Source organism: Diceros bicornis, chromosome 34 (genome assembly GCF_020826845.1).
Source record: "Diceros bicornis minor isolate mBicDic1 chromosome 34, mDicBic1.mat.cur, whole genome shotgun sequence".
Lineage (NCBI taxonomy): Eukaryota > Metazoa > Chordata > Mammalia > Perissodactyla > Rhinocerotidae > Diceros > Diceros bicornis.
Window position 1 is genome coordinate 18,718,752 of NC_080773.1, and position 23,594 is coordinate 18,742,345.

Consider the following 23,594-nt stretch of genomic DNA (forward strand, 5'->3'; position numbering starts at 1 on the left):
AGGTCTGTGTCTAGATTTTTTTTTGTGTGTGACATGGAGATGTCCAGTTGTTCAGCACCATTTGTTGAAAAGACTATTTTTGCTCCATATTATTGCCTTTGCTCTTTTGTCAAAGATCAGTTGACTATATTTGTGTGGGACTATCTCTGGGCTCTCTATTCTCTGCCATTGATCTATTTGTCTATTTTTTTGCCAGTACCACACCATCTAGATTACTGTACCTTTGTAGTAAGTTTTACAATCAAAGAATGTCAATCTTCTGACGTTATTCTTCTCTTGTTGTTTGCTCTGGGTCTTTTGCCTCTTCATATAAACTTTAGAATTCACTTGCCAATATTTATTTGTCAATAAAATAACATACTGGGATTTTGGGTGGGATTGCATTGAATCTACAGATTGGTAGAACTGACATCTTGAAAATATTGAGTCCTCCTGTCCATGAACATGAAATATGTTTATCTAGGTACTTGATTTCTTTCATCAGGGTTTTATAGTTTTCCTCATATGAATCTTGTACATATTTTGTTAGATTTATACCTAAGTATTTCTAAGTATTTCTCACTTTTGGAGTTATTACCATAATTGGTATTTTGTTTTTAATTCAAATTACAATTTTTCATAGCAATGAATATAGGGAAGCAACTGACTTTTGTATGTTGTATCCTGTACCTTGCCATAATCATTTACTAATTCCAGGAGGTTTTTTCCCATCAGTTGTTTGGACTTTCCTACATAAACTACCATGTCATCTGTGAATAGACAGTTTAATTGCTTCCTTCCCAAGATGCATCCCTTTTTTTTTTATATAATTTTATTTATTTATTTTTTCCCCCAAAGCCCCAGTAGATAGTTGTATGTCATAGCTGCACATCCTTCTAGTTGCTGTATGTGGGACGCGGCCTCAGCCTGGCCAGAGAAGTGGTGCATCGGTGCGCGCCTGGGATCTGAACCCGGGCCGCCAGCAGCGGAGCACGCACACTTAACCACTAAGCCACGGGGCCGGCCCCGATGCAGCCCTTTTATTTCCATTTCTTGTCTTACTGCATTTGCTACGACTTCCAGTACAACGTTCAATAGAAAAGGTGTAAGTCAACATCCTTGCCTTGTCTCTGATCTTTGAGAGAAAGCATCTAATTTCCCACAACTAAGTGTTATATTGCTGTAGGTTTTTGTGTAATGTTCTTTATCAAGTTCAGGAAGTTCCCCTCTATTCCTAGTTTACTGAGTTTTTATCATGAATGGGTGTTAGATTTTGTCAAATGCTTTTTCTTCATCTATTAAGATGACTGCATGATTTTTCTTCTTTGGCCTGTTGATGTGATGGATTACTTTAATGTTCAAATACTGAACCAGCCTTGCATACCTGAAATAAAGCCCACTTGCTTGTGGTGTATAATTCTTTTCATACATTGTTGGATTCAATTTGCTAATATTTTGTTGAGGATTTTTACATCTGTGTTCATGAGAGAGATTTGCCCGCAGTTTTTTTTTCTTGTAATGCCTTTATCTGGTTTTGCTATTAGGGTAATACTGGTCTCATAGAATGTTCCCTCTGCTTCTATTTTCTGGAAGAGATAATACCAATTCTCTACAATCTCTTCCTTAAATGTTTGGTAGATTTCACGAGTGAAACCCTCTGGGCCTGGTGCACTCTTTTTTGGAACATAGTTACTTGCTGGTTCAATTTCTTTAATAGAGATAGGCCTATTCAGATTGTCTATATTTTCTTGTGTGAGTTTTGGTAGATTGTGTCTTTCAGGGAATTGGCCCATTTCATCCAAGTTATTTTCAAGTTCACTGACACGTTTCTCTGTCATTTGCATCCTGCTGTTACAGTGATCTAGTGAATTTGTAATTTCAGATATTGTATTTTTTAGTTCTAGAATTTTCATTTGGTCCTTTTTTGAGTTTGTTTCTCAGCTGAGATTTCTTATCTCTTCCTTCACAGTGAGCATCTTTTCCTTTACATTTTAAGCATAGTTATAATAGCTTTTAAAAATGACCAATTCCAACATCTGGATCATCTCAGGCTTGATCTCCATTGATCTCTTTTTTTCTTGAGAATGGGTCCTGTTTTCCTGTTTTTTCATATATCTAGTAATTTTGGATTGTATCCTGGACATTGTGATTAATATGCAGTCATGTGCTGCATAACAAGATTTCAGTCAATGACAAACTGCATATACAATGGTGGTCCCATAAGATTAGTACCATAGAGCCTAGGTGTGTAGTAGGCTATACCATCTGGATTTCGTAAGTACACTCTATGATGTTCACACAATGAAAAAATCGCCTAACAACACATTTCTCAGAATGTATCCCCATTATTAAGTGACAAATGACTGTTTTGAGGAAACTCTGGATTCCATTATGTTTCTCCAAAGAGTATTGATTTTTTTTGTTTACATTTTTATTAAGCAAGCAGTTAATTTAGATGGACTCAAACCTAAAATTCTTTCTTTTCTGTGGGTGGCAGCTCAAATTTCAATTCAGTTGTTAGTATTGGCTTAGTTGCTGTAAGTCTCCTCTGCCCTATATAGTTGAGGAGTCAGCCAGACATTTGGGAAGTGCTTACATGCAGAATTTGTGGCTTCCCCTCTCTGGCTCTCTTATTCCAGGATACCCTGCACACCTCATTTTCCAACAGCAGTTGTATAGGTCTTGAACTCTCTTCTTGGAAAGCCTGTGGTTTTCCATCAGAGTCTTAGCTGCCCTAAATAGTGCAGACTTGGATTTGCTCTCAGGGTAAAAGCCATAAAAAGTAGAAAACCGACTGTGTCATTTTGTTCTTCCAAACGTTGACCTATCCCCAGGATCTGCCTGCTTTTGTTCACTCGCCACTACCTTTGGATAGTTTTTTAAATATTTGGTCTAGAATTTATGCTTGCTATCTGTTGGAGTTTTGGTGCAATAGGAACTACTTGGTCAGCAGATTTAAAATACTTCTATCATTCTTGCATTCTTCATATATGGTTGTTTACATGTCTATCCCACTAAGCAATGGACCTCTAAAGCAGTGTTTCCCAACTAAATCATGACAACTCATGAAATGTTTCACAGATAACTTGTTCCAGCAATTGATCAGCTTCCAAAGTCTAAAATTATTTTTTAAAAATCTGAAGAGTATTGGCATTATTACTATAACAGCCCTAGTCTCACCAGAACTGCAATGTTTTTCCTAAGCGGAAGGCAGAAATTGGAGTTGGAGCTAGTATGCTAAAATTCACTTAAGCCACAGCCTATCTGAACCACACAATGCAGACTGCTTCTTCCAGCACATATCCCTAATCAAATCTGCTCTTGCCTGCCTATTCTACAAAGACTGGGGACAATCAACACTCTCTCAGTATTCCTTGCTGTTAGAGGTTGACACAAGGTACAGTTCTGGGCAACGGGACATAAGTGGAAGTCTGCTCTCCTTTCCAGACATAGGGGAAATACCTTGACTGGCAAAGAGGATATGAAGAGGTCAAGGAGAGTGAAAAGGTGGTAGGAGCAATGGACTTGAGGTCCTTGTGATTTCAAAGCATTATTAAAGTGACAACAATGAGGGTAAAACCTGGAAAAATAAGACTTGGTGATTAGAATGTTTGAACTTGAGATTATAGATGGGTTTCAGTTTACTGGTAGTAAGATGTTCCCATTGGAGCCAGGGGCTGAGGTAGTGTGGAAGACAAGGTAATTGGTGGCATAGAGGTCAAGGAATTGGGAGGCCAGGTTTTAGAAGTGGATACAATACTCTGCAAGTAGTGTGACAAGAGTAGTGACAGAGGAATGAGGCTGGTTCTGGAGATAAAATCCTCAAAGAACAAGGAAGAATGAACAGATACTACTAGATGACTGTATGAAGAAGGAATCATGGGTAGTTTGATGACACAAAAATTAATGTGGGTGAGGGAGATTTTAGGGAGACGAGAGATAATAGTTTGGAAGAGGAAATAAACAAGAAAGACACCTACCCCATGTCCAAGCCTAGTGGTACAAGGAGTGTGAGAGAGAAAACAGGAGACATTTGAAAGAGTTTGAGTTCTTAAAGGAGAAAAAAACAACTTTCTTCATTGAAATTTCATAGTAGTTAAGAATGCCTCATTTACAGGTAGAAATAAATTGTCCAAGTCTCAAAGCAACTACATCAACTGCAGAGCTTGGTGGTAAACTTTCTCTGACCCTAGACATCTATACTCACTAGCTCTTTCTCTTTATATTTTATATATATTTTAAATTCCTGGCATATTTCAAATATAAAGAAAAATACAAAGAATTTAACAACTATCCATTTACAAGTCGCCTAGCTTTTGTAAATCCACCCAATTTCCACCATGTATTATAATCTCTCCATTGATGTGGCATACCTACACAAAGGAATATAATGCAGTCATTAAGGATTAATTTCATGAAGGATGTGGAACAGATAAAACAACTTATTGTATATTTCTAAGGAGGTAAATGTCTATAAGGAAATCAATACAAATGAAAATATATTAGGCTAATTGTGGAATTATAGTTTGATCTTAAGTTTATCCAATTCCCATTTTTTTATAAATCAAAAGATGGGGAGAGGGGAACCTGAAAGAGAATATAAACATAAAAAAAGAATCTAACTTTATTTCAAATGAGTAACATAATTGGATTGAATGGAGATACAAAGGAACTAGGCAAAGTAACTTTTAAACAAAGTACTTTGTCTATATACACTTGGCCTAAAGAGAAACAGACCTGTAAACAGATCCTGAATACAACCAGGTTTAGTTTTCGCAGCTATATTATTTATCAACTCATACTATGTGCTGTGTGTTGGAGGACTGAACAAATGAGCTAACAAATTGATGATACAGGGAGCCAATTTCTGAGTACTGGAGAAAGAAGTAAACATGGGATAGGGAGACTAGAAAAACAAACGGACATTTGAAATTGAAGGTTATCAGTATTGTACACACACACACACATATATACACGAAGGATTGACATCCCAATAACAATGAGAACATAGCACCCAGCTGTTGGTTCCTAAATACCATTCCCCACTCAAAGGAATCAGGGCTTTATAGACTCTAGGTGGAGCAGACTATACACGAGAAACCTGTTATCTTATTATACTAGATAACAAGGGTTCATACTGATGATTGATAGACAGGTAGAGAGAGAAAAGAGAAAGGGGAGAAGGGAAGGCCCTTCTCACAGTAGCATGCCAACTGCTAAACACAGAGGGAATGATGGAGTAAGAAAGCCATCGCTTTGCAATCATCACTGTAAAGAACTGATTCAGACACGAATGCCAATGAACACTAAAACTAGTAAGTGAAAGATTATAATGGGGTAGTTATTACATAGCCGAAAGATCTCCCCACAAATTAGTTATTAATTTCAAAGGCAAAACAGCAGTTTTATAGTGGAGAAACTGAGGAGTCACCAGTTTATCCAAGCGATCGAAGCTAACATCACAGATGAAACAAATCCATCACGTTTCCTGCTGTAAGGCACTGAGAAGTATGCATCATTCATGTAGTACTCATGCCACAAACATTTAACTTGACTCTAGTCATGAGGCATCAAACCCAAATTTTAGGGATAGTCTACTAACTAGCCTGTATTCTTCAAAGATACCAATTTCACGAAAGACAAAGAAAGGCTGTGGAACTGACCCAGATTTAAAGACTAAAGAAACATGACAATTAAATGCAGGGTACGACACATCTTAAGATTAGATCCCAATATACACAAAACTGCTATCAACATGTTACAGGACAACTGTGTCATTTGAATAAACTGTAGATTAGAAAATACTATAGCTATGTTATGGTCGTTTTAAGTATGTGTGCAAATTCTTTGCTACTCCTCTGATCAAGAGGTGGAGTCCATGTCCCTCCCCCGTGATAGGCTTTTGTGACTGCCCCCACAAATTAAGTGAGGCAGAAGTGACACTGTAACTTCCAAGGTTAGGTTAGAAAAGGCTGTAGTCCCTCTGCTGGTTTTTCTCGGGATGCTTTGAGCCACCACGTAGCGTCCAGCTACTCCTTCCAATAGGAACAATGAATATCCTCCCACATATTATCTCCATGTATATAATCACATCTTTAGGTATACATATTTCTATTACTTGGATAATATACACCAGGAAGGCTCTAACCTAGTTTTCTCATGAATGACAGTTCTTTGCCTCTCAATACAGATCTGTATCATTCTTTTCATGGCTGTATACTAGAACATATTTACTGAAATATTTTGCTGACACTTATTTCCTATTTTTAAAAACTCAGTATAAATATCCTTGTGTGCAGTCCTTCTCACTTTTGCTATAATCTCCTAAGCAAACCCTCTTGTGCCAGATCAAAGGTTATTCTGAGACACACTGACCAGCAAAGGTTGTTCACGTCTACCAAGAGAAGGTGTTGAACAGACTGCTGTGTAAATGGCACCCCATCTAAATTGTTACATTTAATAAATTTCAATCAAAATTTAACAGGTGTCTTGTTCCCCCTATTTTAGGGGGGAAGAATGGGGGTGGAATGTGACATTTCTGCCAAAGCCCCTGCCTAAAGAGGTCTGGATGAGGAAGGACTAGGCATAGAGAGGGCAATTTCAACTAAGCCTGAATGGAAAAAATGAGAAGAAACCAAGTATTAACAATTCAAGTTTACTAAGAAATTTTCTGTCAGTAGTAACTACTTTTGTCATCTTCAAATAGGTACAGTAAAACCCCACCTTAATGAATTGGGGTTCAAAATTTCCAATCATATAAATTGCAGTACCATTAGATTAATATTTTTTTCAGTCTACAAAACACAAACTGATGATACTATTACACTGAACAAAACGGATGACACACTGTACAAAGTGAGGCAGATGAGCATGGGAGCCACTCACAAGACTTGTCCAAATTTGTAGTATTGTGGATGGCAGTATTACATGATTTTCTGTACTTCAATCAATATTTCCTGAAATTAATCTTATCTATTAAGGCTACTGGCAGGATTCCTTTTGCATATGTCATTAAGGGTAGAGAAATTACTAGAATTTACAAATATCTGTCCTAATTATAGGGATCTTCTCCACTTTGTTTAGCAATTGTTGGGCACCTATTGTGAGCCAAGCACAGATCTACATGGTAGAGATACAGTGGTGAAAACCACCCCTCCCTACACAGAGGTTATGTTGTTGTAGTGACATCTATTTTCTCCACCGTTATACTTTTGTTCAAGTCCTGCTCCAAATCTTCATTTATAAGCCCTCTCCTCTCCTGGGCAGACTCCAGTGAATTTTAAGATTCTTCTGTTGTGTTGCATCTTCAGAATTGGGACATTCAGAACTCTGGCACAGCCACTGACCATTTTTATAGGTTTTCTCTCATCTGTGAAATCTGATGTTTGCAAAGAAATAATCTCCCAGAGTCCTTAAAACACAGCATTTTATGGAGCTTCTTTCCCATGAAGATTCCGTGAAGCTTCTGAGTTCTGAAGGAACTTTGCACAATTATCAGCAAGGACTTTCTAGTGGAGATGAAGATGTGAACTCTAACTGGAAGATTACCACACCTCACATTTCTACAGACTCCCTCCACTGTGGACTCTCTGATGGTATACAAGATGTGACCTCTGGCTGAATCCCTTACAACACACATCACATATGTATGGTCTCTCTCCAGTGTGGACCCTCTGATGTGTGTGAAAATGTGAGGCCTGACTGAAGCCCTTGCCACACTGCTGACACATATAGGGTTTTTCCCCTGTGTGGACCCTCTGATGAGCACTGAGCCCAGCACTCCAACTGAATTCTTTTCCACACTCCTCACATTTAAATGGTTTCTCTCCAGTGTGAATTATCTGATGGACTTGAAGATTGGACCTCTGGCTGAAGGCCTTACCACACGTGTCACATTTATACGGTTTCTCTCCGGTGTGGACTCTCTGATGGGCTTGAAGATGTGAGGCCTGACTGAATCGCTTCTGACACGCCTCACATTTGAATGGTTTTTCCCCAGTGTGGACACTCTGATGAGCTTGAAGATTTGAGGCCTGACTGAAACCCTTCCCACACTCCTCACATTTATAGGGTTTCTCTCCTGTGTGGACTCTCTGATGATTGTGAAGATTCAAGCTCCAATTGAAGCGCTTCCCACACACCTCACATTTGTATGGTTTTTCTCCAGTGTGGACCCTCTGATGGGCTTGAAAATACGAACTCTGGCTGAAGCCTTTACCACACACATTACATCGAAATGGCTTCTCTCCTGTGTGAACCCTCTGATGGCTCTGGAAACTTGAGGCTGAACTAAAACCTTTACCACACTCTTCACATTTATAGGGTTTCTCTCCTGTGTGGACGCGTTGATGACTATGAAGATTAAAGCTCAAACTAAAGCACTTCCCACACTCATTACATTTGTATGGTTTCTCTTCAGTGTGGACTCTCTGGTGGGTATGAAGATTTGAGCTACAACTAAAGCGTTTCCCACAATCTGCACATTTATATGGTTTCTCTCCAGTGTGGATTCTTTCATGGGCCTGAAGATGTGATCTCTGAGTGAAGCCCTTCCCACATACCTCACATTTATAAGGCTTCTCTCCAGTGTGAACTCTGCAATGAATATTGAGATCTGTACTACGACTGAAGCCCTTCCCACAGCTTTCACATCTATAGGGCTTCTCTCCTGTGTGAATAGGCAGATGGGCATAAAGATGTGAGGTCTGATTAAAGCTCTTCCCACACTCATGGCACGAATAGGGTTTCTCCCCTGTGTGGACTCTCTGATGAGTCTGCAGGTTTGAGCTCTGACTGAAACCCTTCCCACACTCATGACACCAGTAGCGTTTATTTCTTGTGCAAACACTTTGTTGAACGGGAATAGCAGAGCCATAACTGGTGTCCTCCTCATGTGTACTATACGTAGGGGACGTCTTTCCCAAGTGTACCTGCTGATGAAGTTCAAGACTGGAGTTATCACTGAAGGCTTTTTCACATTCATTACACTGGTAGGTTTTCTGTCTGGTGTGAATTATACTGCGCTGGGCAAGAGGTGATACCTTTAAGATGTCTTCACCACAATCTTTGTTGCTGTGAGTTTCATCTCTTTTGTCTACTGTATCAGCATCACGGTGGTGTGAAACACAACTGAAAATGTTAACGTATGGAGCAAATATACATAATTTGTTTTTCATCTCAGTCTGCTCACAACGTCTCTGATAATTCTGTGTCTCATTCAGATATATTTTGCTCCAAGAATTCTGAGCTCTCTCAGTTGGAAATTCTTGATTTTCAATAATACTGGAGTGATCCTCTATAAGATTCATGATACAGGTGTCATCCACATAAGCCTGAATGGATACTCCTGTGCCCAACTGACAGGGGGAATTACACTGTCGGGAGAACTGAGAACTCCTTCTTTGACTATTTATCATGGAGTCTTGACTTTTGGTTAATTTGCTCCCATGTTTCTTGATTTGCCAGCATGACAGCTCTCCCAATGAGATGCACCTTACTCCTGCTTCATGAAGAGTCTCCACCTCATTCTGACTTCTGCTTTCTGAAAGAATTAAGGACAGAGAGAGTGACATCAGCAAGATGGTGGACTAGGAAGCTCCAAGCTCTTGTTCCCCCAGGGAAACATTAAAAAAGCAATTAGAGACCAGCGAAAATAAGTTTATTAGAGTTCTGAAGAACAGTCAAAGGTGTACAGCAACCAAGTGAACGTCCAATCAAGAAAAAGCCAGATTTAAAACGGTATGAAATTTGGGATCAGCCCAGAGTGAGGGATTAGGCTCTTCTCAGGTCTTTTCGGAGCACGTTTCTTGCCTGCGGCTGTGTGAATGCTTTTTCCAATTTCCCACTCTACACAACTACTTTTAAATGTTTTGGAATTTTTACTTGTGGTACCATGTGCTCTGAAGGATGCAGCAGCCCACCTCCCTACCTCAAACTCGGCAGGACCAGAGCAGACTTTCTTCACAATATTCTAATCTGCCTTTGGGTTGCCTGAAGAACTGGTGACTGCTTTGTCTGACTTGAAGACAGGATAGAGAAAAGCCATGGAAATCAGCAGTAGACATTGCTCGTGGAAGCTGCAAGGAGACTACAGACCTGTAGAAACTTAGGAAAAGAGACTGTGTGTGAAGGAATCCACTAGAACACCAAGTCCCTGAAAAGCTGGGGTGACACTTTTTGGGAGATTAAGAGATTTAAACCCATCTGTGTATACAAGGAAATCGGAAAAAAGTACACACACGGGCCCAGGAAAGACATTAGTTCAGGAAAACACCTGAGTGAGACCTTTAGCCCTCACTCTGGGCAGATCTCAAGGCCCAGAACGCGCCCTGCACATCAGTGAAGCTCTTCCCCAGAAAAGAGCCAGTCTGCAAAGACTGGTAGAGGGGGCTATTTTCTCAAATACTCAACTTTCAACAACAACAAAAAGCAATAAAAGCATACAAAGAAACAGGAAAATATGGCCTACTCAAAGGAAGAAAATAAAGTGGCAGAAATAAACTGTCTGTGAAAAAAGGTATCATAAGTACCAAAGACTTTAAAACAAATGTCTTAAATATACTCAAAGAGCTAAAGAAGAGAGTCACGTAAGCAAGATGGAGAGTAGGAAGCTTCAGCCCTTGCTCCCACACAGGAACAGCAAGTAACAACATACGGACAAAAGTCGCTTTGAGAACTTTAAAAACCAGTTAACAAGCTGCAGCAACTAGAGAACATCTAACCAAAGAAAAAAGCTGAACTCAAAACAACAAAATTTCCGAGCGTTTCCACTTGCTCTACCCTCACTGACACAGTGTGGTGTGGTTGGCAGGAGGCTGCCCAGTCCTGGCTCCTCCCTCAGGAAGGAAAGGAAGGAACAGAACTTGCTTGCAATGTTCTGGCTAGTCTGAATAATGCCCATGTGACTGGTTTCTGTCTCATCTGACTGAGCACTGATGGGAACAGTGGCATAGTTTTCAGATCAGGTTTGACATCAACTGCAGGGAGATTACACACCTGTGCACACCTGGGGGCAAGAAATTACAGACAGAGGAATATAACATAAATCTAAGGCCCTGACAAAAAGCAGGGGTCAGACTCAGGAACATTAACGTGTAAAAGCAGCCACATATATGGAGGAACTTGAATCAAAGATCACGTAAAGGTCCAGGGAAGATGCGACCCAGAAAAGGTTTGAAAGGACCCTGTGCCTCCATGACAAGCTGACTAATGAAGGCCTTCTTCTACACAAAGCCAGTCCACAGAGACAGAGAGAGGTGGCTGTTTTTTCCAAATGCCTAATTTTGAACAAAAGATCAAAAGGCATAAAAAGAACAAGAAAACATAATCCATTAAAGGAAGAAAATAAATCTCCAGAAACCAACCCTAAAGAAACAGAACTCCTACTTGAAAAAGATTTTAAAGTAAATATTTTAAATATGCTCAATGAACTAAAGGAGAAGATTGACAGACAACTAAATGAAGTCAGGAAAACAACACATGAACAAAGTGAGAATATCAACAAAGAGACAAAAATTATTAAAGAAAACCAAAGGGGAATTCGGAAGCTGAAAAATACAATGACAGAATTGAAAACTTCACTAGAATAGTTCAACAGCAGCCTAGAACAGGCAGAAGAATCAGTGAACCTGAAGAAAGATTATTTAAAATTATCAAATCTGAGGAGCAAAAAGAAAAAAGAATGAAAAAAAAATGAACAGGGCTTAAGGGGCTTATCGAGCAGACTAAGGTATGCATTATGGGAGTCCCATAGAAGAAGAAAGAGAGAAGAGGCACAGAACTAATTTGAAGAAATACTGGCTGAAACTTCCAAAATTTAAGGAAAGAAATGGATATACCAATACAAGAAGCTCGACAAACTTCAACGGGATAAACCCAAAAAGACCCACACCAAAACACTATATAACCAAACTGTCCAATGTTAAAGACAAAGAGAATATTGAAAGCAGCAAGAGAAAGGCCACTTGTCACATAAACTGGAGCCCTGATAAGATTATCAGCAGATTTCTCAACACAAATCTTGCAGGCCAGAAGGCAGTGGGATGATATATGTAAATTACTGAAGGGGGCAAATGGTCAACTGAGACTATTTCCAGCAAAACTGTCCTTCAAAAATGTGGGAGAAGTGGAGAAATTCCAAGATGAACAAAAACTGATGGAGTTCATTACCCTTAGACTTGAATTACAAGAAATGCTAAAGGGAATCCTTCAGCTTGAAATGAAAGAACATCAAACAGTAACTTGAAGTCTTATGAAAATATGAAGTCTTCTCTGCTAAAGGCAGATATATGGAGAAATATAAAAACCTGTATTATTGTAATTTTCGTTCATAATTTTACTTTTAATTCTGTTAAAGATTTATAATTGTTATGCTCTTGTCTTTTAAATCCTATGTTAATAGGTACACAATATATAGATGTAATTTTTGACATCAACAGCATTAAGTGGGGGGTGAAGCTGTAAAAAGTAGAATTTTTGTATGCCGTTGAAATTAAGTCATCAAAAAAGACTGTTAAAACATTAGGATGTTTTACGTAAACCCCACGGTAACCACAAAGAACATATCTAAATAATATACACAAAAGGAAATGAGAAGAGAATAGAAGTATGTCACCAGAAAAAATCAACTAAACACAAAAGAAAACAGTAAACAAGGAAATGGAGGACTAAGAAGCTTTAAGACATATAGAAAACTATCAGTACCTACTTTAAATGTTAATGGATTAAACTCCCCTATCAAAAGACATAGAATGGCAAATGGATTAAGAAAACATGATTCTACTATATGCCATCTACAAGAGACTCACCATAAATCTAAGGACATGCATAGGCAGAAAGTGGAAGGATGGAACAATATATTCTGTGCACACAGTAACCAAAAGAGAGCATAGGGGTGGCTATACTAATATCACACAAAATAGACTTTAAGTCAAAAACTATTACAAAACACAAAGGACACTGTACAGTGATAAAAGGATCAATTCACTAAGAAAATCTAACAATAATAAACATATATGTACCAAACATCAGAGCTCTTAAATATGAGGCAAATATTGACAGAATCAAAAGGAGAAATAACTCTACAATAATAGTAGGAAACTTCAATACCTCACCTTAAATAATGGATAGAACAAGAAAGATGATCGATAAGGAAATAGGATTTTAACATTATAGACCAATTGGACCTATAAGACACATACAAAACACTTCACCCAGCAACAGCAGAACAGACATTTTCTCAAGTGCAGGTTGAACATTCTATAGGATAGACCATATTAGGTCATAAACAATTCGTAATAAATTTAAAATACTAAAATCATTCAAAGTATCTTTCCAATTACAATGGAATAGAACTAGAAATTAATAGAAGGAAAACAGGAAAATCCACAAATATGTGGAAATTAACATACGAGTCAAAGAAGAAATCACAAGGAAAAAAAATATCTAGAGACAAATGAAAAAGAAAAATACAGCATACCAAAACTTATGGGAAGCAGTGAAAGCAGTGCTAAAAGTGAAATTTATAGCAGTAAATGCTTACATTAAAAAATATCTCAAATCAACAACCTAACTTTACACCTTAAAAAACTATAGGAATATAAGAATAAACTAACCCCCAGCCAAGGGTTTAGTTTAGCTAAGAAGGAAGGAAATAATAAAGATCAGAGCAGAGAAAAATCAACAAATTCAACAAAAATAAGAGTTGGTTTTCTGAGAAGATCAAAATTGACAAACCTCTAGCTAGATTAAGAAAAAGAGAAGAAAAAACACGAAGCAGAAAGTGGGACATTACTACTACTGACTTTACAGAAATCAAAAGGACTATAAGACAATACTATGAAAAACTGTGTTAAAAATTAAACCTAGATGAAATAGATAAACTTTTAGAAACATGTAAACTACCAAGACTCAATCACGAATAGAAATTTAAACAGACCTATAACTAGTAAAGAGACTGAAACAATAAATACAACCTCCCAACAAAGAAAAGCCCAACACCAGATGGCTTCACTAGAGAATTCTACCAAACATTTAAAGAAGAATTAACATTGAGCAAACATTTTCAAATTCATTCTATGAGGTTAGCATTACCCTGATTCCAAAGCTACACAAAGACAGTATAGAAAAGAAAATTACAGATCAATGATTCTTTGATGAATATTGATGCAAAAATCCTCAACAAAATACTGGCAAACAGAATTCAACAGCACAATAGGGATTATACACCATGAGCAAGTGGGATTTATTCCTGCAATATAAAGATCGTTTAAAATACGAAAATCAAACAATGTAATACACAACGAGAGAATGAAGAAAACACATGGTCATCTCAGTTGATGCAGTAAAAACATCTGACAAAATTTAACACCTCTGGATAATAAAAACACCCAACAAACCAGGAATAGAAAGAAATTACCACCACATAATGAAGACCATAAGTGAAAAGCCCACAGCAAACATTGTACTCACTGGTGAAAGACTGAAAGCTTTCCCTGTAACATCAGAACAAGGTAAGGATGCCTCCTTTTGCCACTTTCATTTAACACAGTACTGACAGTCCTAGCCAGAGAAATTAGGCAAGAAAAAGAAATAAAGACATCTAAGTTGGAAAGGATAAGTAAAATAATATCTGTTTACAGATAACATGATCTTATTTGTAGAAGACAGTAAAGATTCCACAAAACAAAACAAAACAAACACTTAAGGAGCAATAAGTAAATTCAACCAAGTTGCAGGATACAAAATCGCACACAAATAAGCAGTTGCTTCTATACACTAAGGACAACATCAAAAAGAATACTTGGGAATTAACTTAACCAAGGAGGTGAAAGATTTGTACACCAAAAAATACAAAACTGCTGAAAGAAACTGAAGACATAAATAAATGGAAAGATATTCTGTGTTGATGGATTGGAAGACTTAATACTGTAAAGATGTCAATACTACCCAAAGCAATGTACAGATTTAATACAATCCCCATCAAAATCCCAACAGTGCTTTTCTCAGAAATATAAAAATCCATCCTAAAATTCACATGAGGTCTTAGGAGACTCTGAAATGCTAAAATAATCTGGGAGAAAAAGAACAGAGTTAGAGGACTCACATTTCCTGATTTCAAATCTAATTACAAAAACAAACAGGCCAATGGAATAGAATATAAACCCTAGAAATAAACACTCGCATATATGGTCAAATGGATTTCACCAAGGGTGCCAAGACTATTTAACAGGGAAAGGACAATCTTTTCAACAAATGGTGTTGGGAAATCCACATGCAAAAGAATAAAGTTGGACTCTTACCTTAAACCATATAAAAATCAATTCAAAATGCATCAAAGACCTAAACTAAAAAGCTAAAACTAGAAAACAACATAGAGGAAATTTTCATGATATTGGATTCGGTGATGATTTCTTGAATATGACAGCCAAACAATCCCATTGAAAAGTGGGCAGAGGATCTGAACAGACATTTTTCCAAAGATACAGATGGCCAACAGGTACATAAAAAGGTGTTCAACATCACTAATCATCAGGGAAATGAAAATCAAAACCACAATGAAATATCACCTCATGCCTGTGAGAATGATTAGCATCAGAAAGACAAGACATAACAAATACTGGTGAGGATGTGGAGAAAAGAGAATCCTTATGCAATGGTGGTGGGATTATAAATTGGTACAGCCACTATGGAAAACAGTATGGAAGTTCCTCAAAAAATTAAAAATTGAACTAGCATGTGATCCAGCAACTCCACTTCTGGGTATTTATGTGAAGGAAACAAAACCAATATTTCAAGAGGATATCTGCACCCTCATGTTCAATGCAGCATTATTTACAAAAGCCATGACACAGAAACAACCTAACTGTCCACTGACAGATGAATGGATAAAGAAAATATGGAAGAGATATATATATACATACTATGTAATGGAATACTATTCTGGCATAAAAAAGAAAGAAATCCTGCCATTTGTAACGACATGGATGGACACTGAGGGCATTACACTAAGTAAAATAAGTGAGACAGAGAAAGACAAATACTGTATGATCTCACTTACACGGGAGATCTAAAAAACAAACCCCAAACTCATAGAAAAAGAGATCAGATTTGTGGTTACCAGAGGCAGAGAGTGGGTGAATTGGATGAAGGTGATCAAAAGGTGCAAACTTCCAGTTATAAGATAAATAAGTACTGGGAATGTAATGTACAACATGGTGACTATAGGAAACACTCTATATGGTGTATTTGAAAGTTGCTGAGAGAGCAAATCCTAAAAGTTCTTATCACAAGGGAAAAAACAGTTTTTTTGATATCTACATATGGTGATGGATTTTAACTAAACTTATTGTGGTAATCATTTTGCAGTACATGTAAGTCAAGTCATTATGCTGTACACCTTAAATTTCTACAGTGCTTTATGTCAATTATATCTCAATAAAATTGAAAGAAAAAGAGAAATGAAAGAGGGGACATCAATACAGATCCTATGGACATGAAAAGGATAATAAATGGATACTATGAACAATTTTATACCCACAAATTTGGGTATTTATACCCACAAATTAAAAACCCACGTCTAGGTTATTACCTAGATGAAATGGATGAAATCCTTGAAAGACACAATCTGCCAACTTATATAAGAAGAAATAGACATTCTGAATAGGGTTACATCTATTAAAGAAGTGAATCCATTAATAACCTTTCAAAACAGAAAGCAACAGGCCCAGAAGCATTCACTGATGAATTACACCAAATATTTAAGAAAAGAGATTATGCCAATTCTCTACAATATCTTTCAGATGATAGAAGCAGAGAGAATACTTCCTAACTCACTCTATGAGGCCAGCATTACCCTAATACCAAAACCAGACAAAGATATTATAAGAAAAGAAAACTACAGACCAATATCTTTCATGAATATAGATGTAAAAATTGTCAAAAATAAAAACTGAATCCAACAATGTATAAAAAGAATTATGCATATTGACCAAGTGGGATTTATCCCAGGTATGCAAAATGGGGTCAACGTTGGATAATCAATTAATGTAATCCATCACGTGAATAAACTAAATAAGAAAAATCACATGATCCTATTAACAGATACAGACAAAAAGCATTTGATAAACTCGAACACCTATTCATTGATACAAACTCTCAGCAAACTAGGAATATAGGATAAATTCCTCAACTTGATAAAGGACATCTACAAAAACCAACAGCTAACATCATACTTAATGGTGAGAAACTCAAGCCTTTCCCACTAAGATCAGGAACAAGTAAGGATGTCCTCTCTCACCTATCCTTTTACACATTGTATTGAAAGGTCCAGCTAATGCAATAAGACAAGAAAAGGAAATAAAAAGAGTACAGTACAGATTGGCAAGGAAAAAATAAAACTGTCATTGTTTGCAGATGACATGATTGTTTAATATAGAAAATGCCAAAGAATCAACAAAAAAACTTCCGGAACTAATAAAAAATTATAGCAAGGTTGTAGATACAGGTTACCATAAAAAAGTCTATTGCTTTCCTGTATACAAGCAATGGACAAGGGGTATTTGAAATTAAATCACATAACCATTTACATTAGCACCCCCCAAAATGAAATACTTAGGTATAAATCTAACAAAACATGTACAAGATCTCTGAGAAAAGTTAAAAAACTCTGATGAATAAAATCAAAATACTAAGTAAATAAAGAGGTATTCTATGTTCATGGATTGGAAGACTCAATACTGTCCAGATGTCACTCCCTCCCAACTTGATCTATAGATTCAATGCAAAACCAATCAAAATCCCAGCAAGATATTTGGTGGATATTGACAGATGAATTCTAAAGCTTATAAGAAGAGGCAAAGACCCAAAAGAACCAACACAATATTGATGGAGAAGAACAAAATTGGAGGACTGACATTAAACAACTTCTAAATTACTATAAAGCTGCAGTATTCTAGACAGTGTAGTATTAGCAAAAGAACAAACAGAATAAAGAGCTGAGAAACAGACCCACACAAATATAATCAACTGATCTTTGACAAATGAGCAAAGGCAATAAAATGGAACAAAGACAGTCTTTTCAACAAATGGTGCTGTAACAACTGAACACTAACATGCAAAAAAAACTACACCTAGACCTACCCCTTTCACAAACATTAGCTCAAAATAGACCACAGACCTTAATGTAAACGCAAAACTATCAAACTCCTAAATTAAAAATTTCCACTCTGTGAAAGACACTGTCAAAAGAGTGAGAAGACAAGCCACAGACTGGGATAAAATATTTGTAAAAGACATATCTGGTAAAGGACTGTTATCCAAGATATGCACAAAGAACTCTTAAAAGCCAACAAGAAAATAAACCTGATTAGAAAATAGGCAAAGGACCTGACCAGACATTTCACCAAACATATACAGATGTCAAATAGGCATATGAAAAGATGTTTCACATCATATGTCATTAGTGAACTGCAAAGTAAAACAAGGTACCACTACCCATCTATTAAAATGTCCAGGATCCAAAACCATGACACCCACAAATGCCGGTGAAGATGTGGAGCAACAGGGAACTCGAATTCATTGCTGATGGGAATGCAAAATGATAGAACCACTGGGAGACAGTTTGGTAGTTTCTTACAAAACTACAAAGCTAAATACACTCTTACTATACAATTCATCAATTGTGCTCTTTGGTATTTACCCAAATGAGTTGAAAACTTATGCCCCCATAAAAATCGTCACACAGATGTTTACGGTAGCTTGATTCATAATTGCCAAAACTTGGAAGCAATCAAGATGAACAGATAAATAAACTGTCATACATCTAGACAATGGAATATTATTCGGTGTTAAAAAGAAATGAGCCATCAAGCTACGAAATGACAGGAAGGAACTGTAAATGCACATTACTAAGTGAAACACGCCAATCTGAAAAGGCTACATACTGTATGATTCCAACTGTATGACATTCTGGAAAAGGCAAATCTACGTAGACAAAAAGATTGGTGGTTGCCAGGAGTTAGAGGGGAGGGAGAGATTAATAGGTGAAGCACAGAGAATTTTTAGGACAGGCAACCTATTCTGTATGATACTGTAGTGGTGGATACATGTCATTATATATTTCTCTAAACCCATAGACAATTTTCTCAATTTTGTTGAGAACCTAAAAGTGCTGTGAAAAAGAAAACATATTAAAAAAATAATAATACATAATATATACACATAAACCAGTTAAAAAATAAATAAAAATTAACATACACCAACCACATGGATCCACCTGCATTCAGGCAAAAGGCAACAAGAGGCATAAAGATTGGAAAAGAAGGAAGTAAAACTATCTAACTGCAGAGGTTATGATTCTATACATAGCAATTCTTGAGGAATATACAAAAATGCTTCTGGAATAGGTGAATATACGAAGGCTGCAGGCGAAATGGTTAATGTACAAACATCCACTGTATTCCTATACGGTAGAAGCAAATAATCAAAAAATGAAATTAAAAAACTATTCTTTATATAGCATCAGAAAAATAAAACACTTCTAAAAAATTAAAGATATATAACTCCTATACACTAAACACTATAAAATGTGATACTGTGATTTATAATAAATGTATATTTTGGTCTTCATCCATATTTCCCATCTTGTTGCTCCCAAAACTCTTGTAATTTCCTAAGTGATAAAAGCAATGGGAACATTTTTTGTTATATTTGGTCTTTTATCTTCAGTTCCTGAAATGGCTTCAGAGCCTTAAAGACGAAATGGGTATCTCGTTATTCATAACAAGCCCCTTTCAACCACACCTGTGTTTATGTTGATGCAGTAACTTTTGGAAAGCAACTAAGAATAGGGGGTGGTTGCCAGGGGAACCAACTATGATTAGAGGGTTGGAACTTTCAGTCTCACCCCCATGACCTCTGGGGAGAGGGGCAGGAGGTTGAATCAACCAGGGCCAATGAGCCTCCACAAAATCTGAAAAGGAGGGAGTTCGGGGAGCTTCTAGGTTGGTGACCATGTGGAGATGCAGGGAGAGTGGTGGCCCAGAGAGACTCTGGAAGCTCTGTGCCTCTTCCCACTTACCTTGCCCTAAGCAGCTCTTCTATCTGGCTGTTTCTGAGTTGTATCCTTTAATAATAAACTGGCAATCCAGTAAGTAAAATGTTTCTCTAAGTTCTATGAGCCACTCTAGCAAATAACTAGAAACCAAGGAGATGGTCATGGGAACCTCATATCTATAGCCAATCAGTCAGAAGCACGTGTGACAACCTGTGCAATTGGTGTTTGAAGGGGTGGCAGTCTTGTATGACTGAGCCCTTAACCTATGGGATCTGATGGTAGATGGTGTCAGAATTGAGTTAAACTGTAGGACACTTGGTCAGTGTCCACTTAGAATTACACAAAGATCAATGTAAAATAGAGAACACAGATATAGACCCACAGGTACATGGCCAACTAATTTTGACAGAGATGCCAAGGTAATTCAATGTGGAAAAGTAGTCTTTTCAACTAATGGAGCCAGAAAACTGGATACCACTACGGCAAAAAAAAGAACCTTAACCCTTACCGCAAATCATACCTAATAATTAACTCAAAATTGATCATAATTTAAACTACCCTCATGCATCACTTATGGATGGGGTTACATTCTGAAAAATGCATCATCAGGCAATTTCATTGTTGTGCAAACATCAGAGTGTACTTACACACACCTAGATGGTATGGCCTCCTACACACCTAGGCTCTATGGTATAGCCTATTGCTCCTAGGCTACTCACCTACACAGCATGTTACTGTACTGAATACTGTAGGCGACTGTAACACAATGGTAATTATTTGTGTATCTAAACATAGAAAAAGTACAGTAAAAATGCAACATAAAAGATAAAAAATGGTACACCTGTATGGGGCACTTACCATGAATGGAGCTTGCAGGACTGCAAGTTGCTCTGGGTGATTGAGTGAGTGGTGAGTGAGTGTGAAGGCCTAGGACATTACTGTACACTACTGTAGACTTTACAAACACCATACACTTAGGCTACACTAAATTTATTAAAAATATTTTTCTTTCTTCAATAAATTAACCTTAGTTTACTGTTAACTTTTTTACTTTATAAAGTTTTTAATTTTTTTTAACTTTCTGACTCTTTTGTAATAACATTTAGCTTAAAGCACAAACACTGTACAGCTGTACAAAAATATTTTCTTTCTTTACATCCTTGGTTTATAAGCTTTTTTCTTTCTTTCTTTTTTTTTTTGGTGAGGAAGACTGGCCCTGGGCTAACATCTATTGCCAATTCACCTTCTTTTGCTGAGGAAGATTCGTCCTGAACTAACATCCGTGCCCATCTTCCTCCATTTTGTGTGTGGGATGCCACCACAGCATGGCTTGATGAGCGATGCATCAGTCTGTGCCCAGAATTCCAAACTTCAAACCTGGGCCACTGAAAACGAGCACGCAAACTTAACTACTATGCCACCGGGCTGGCCCCTGCCTTTTTTCTATTTTTAAAACTTTTTATTTTTTAAATTTTTTTGTTAAAAAATAAGACACACACACACACACACACACACATTAGCCTAGGCCCACACAGGGTCAGGTCAATATCACCATCTTCCATCTCCACATCTTGTCCCACTGGCAGGTCTTCAGGGGCAATAACATGCATGGAGCTGTCATCTCCTATGATAACAATGCCTTCTTCTGGCATTCCTTCTGAAGGACCTGCCTGAGGCTCTTCTCAAGGTGTCACTCTCTTCCTAAATATGTCCATGGTGGTTTGCTTCTTTTATTCATCATAGATTTCCTTGTAAGACAATAATGCAGCATGAACATTCCTCTCTATGAATGAAAACCTTTTGGTGTTGGTGTCCATGTTTTCAAACTCTTTAAGGAGCTCATTGAGGTCTGCAAATGCTTCTGCTAAACCCCTGACTGTGAATTTCCTTGGGGTTCTTCTTTTTCTTCTCCTGTAGTTTCCTCTTCTCTTGCCTCTTCTTCACCTGCACGTTCCTGTTCCAGTTCCAACAACTCATTAGTCAATTCCACAGAAACCCCCTCCAGGAGCTCCTCAATGTCATCCTCATCCACACCCAGGTTAATGTTGTTTGCCATCTCAGCCACAGCCTTGTTGATTTTTGCAACCTTCTCATCCTTAGCAAATGCTTGGAAGTCATGGACAAACCTCTTGAGTGTCTTCTTCCTTTTTTTTTTTTTTTTTTTTTGTGTGTGTGTGTGTGTGTGAGGAGGACCAGCCCTGAGCTAACATCCAATGGCAATCCTCCTCTTTTTTGCTGAGGAAGACTGGCCCTGGGCTAACATCCGTGCCCATCCTCCTCCACTTTATTTGGGACGCTGCCATGGCATGGCTTAACAAGTGGTACCTGGGTGCATGTGTGGGATCCGAACCGGCAAACCCTGGGCCACAGCAGAGTGTGCGCACTTAACCACTTGTGCCACCGGGCCGGCCCAAGTGTCTTCCTCCAGATGCCATTATTACACTCCTTGGTGACATCACCCCAAGCCCAAACAAGGTTCTTGATGCAGTCATAGATGTTGTAATCCTTCCAGAATTGCATCAGTGTCTTCTCAGTGTCTTCCTCAGGTGCAGCAATGGCCTGACAAATGTCCTCCTCAGGTAGTAGGCCTTAAAAGCTGCTGTAACTCCTTGATCCATTGGTTGGATCAAAGAGGTGATGTTGGACAGAGAAACACTCCTTTGATATTGAGATGAAGATCACCAATAAAAGGTGAATGTCCAGGAACATTATCAACAATAAGCAAAACCTTAGAAAGTATCTTATTCTGCAAAACAGTACTTCTCCATTTTGCTGGCACAGCAATTCGGGAGGGCATCTTGGAAGAGGAGCTGGGTCCTCCATGACCTCTTATTTCTCCTGTAGTACACTGGCAGTGTGTGTTTATTGATATGCTTGAAGGCCTTGGGGCTCTCACTGTGCCAGATCACAAAGGGTTTCAATTTGTAGCCTGCAACATTTCCCCCACAGAAAGACTATTATCCTATCCTTAAAAGCCTTGAAACCTGCCACTGACTTGGCCTCCTTATGGACAAAAGACCTTTCGGGCATCTGTTTCCAGAGTAGGGAGTTTCATCCACATTGAATATTTGCTCTGGCAAGTAATATTCCTCCACAATCAGCTTATCTAGAGTTTCCAAAAATTCTTCAGCTGCCTTCACATCAGCACTCACAGACCCACCACTCACTTTCACATTATGTAATGAATAACGATTCTTGAATTGTTTAAACCACCCAGAGCTAACAGTAAATTCAACATCATAGTCAGGTCTAGCTTTTTCTTTCAACATTGCAAACAAACTTTTCACTTTGGCATGATCGTCATGGTGCTAAGAGGGATACACTTCTGTGTCTGGTCTTCAATCCAGGTCATTAGAAGTTTCTCCACGTCTGATTTAGGCACTTCTTGAATTTCTGTGGGTCTCATTGCCTTCAATGAAGCAGACCCTTTAACAGCTTCCATCACGTTGTTCCTTTTCTTCAACATCGTAGCTGTGGTGGAATGGGTCATGCCTGACTGGCGAGCAATAACCATCACTGATTTTCCGTCTTCGTGGTACTTAATCACTTTTCATTTCATTTC

At 37.9% G+C, this 23,594-nt stretch overlaps 1 protein-coding gene across 2 annotated transcripts in view; it reads right to left on the reverse strand.

Moving 5' to 3' along the window:
• Window positions 1-6,620: 6,620 nt before the first annotated feature.
• The window catches only part of ZNF235 (zinc finger protein 235), a 38,133-nt gene continuing 21,159 nt past the window's right edge, over window positions 6,621-23,594 (reverse strand). For both annotated transcript variants that reach the window (XM_058529502.1, XM_058529503.1), the window contains one exon: window positions 6,621-9,520. In XM_058529502.1, coding sequence (XP_058385485.1) covers window positions 7,542-9,520 — 1,979 coding nt within the window. In that variant the 3' untranslated portion in view covers window positions 6,621-7,541. The remainder of the gene's footprint in view (window positions 9,521-23,594) is intronic.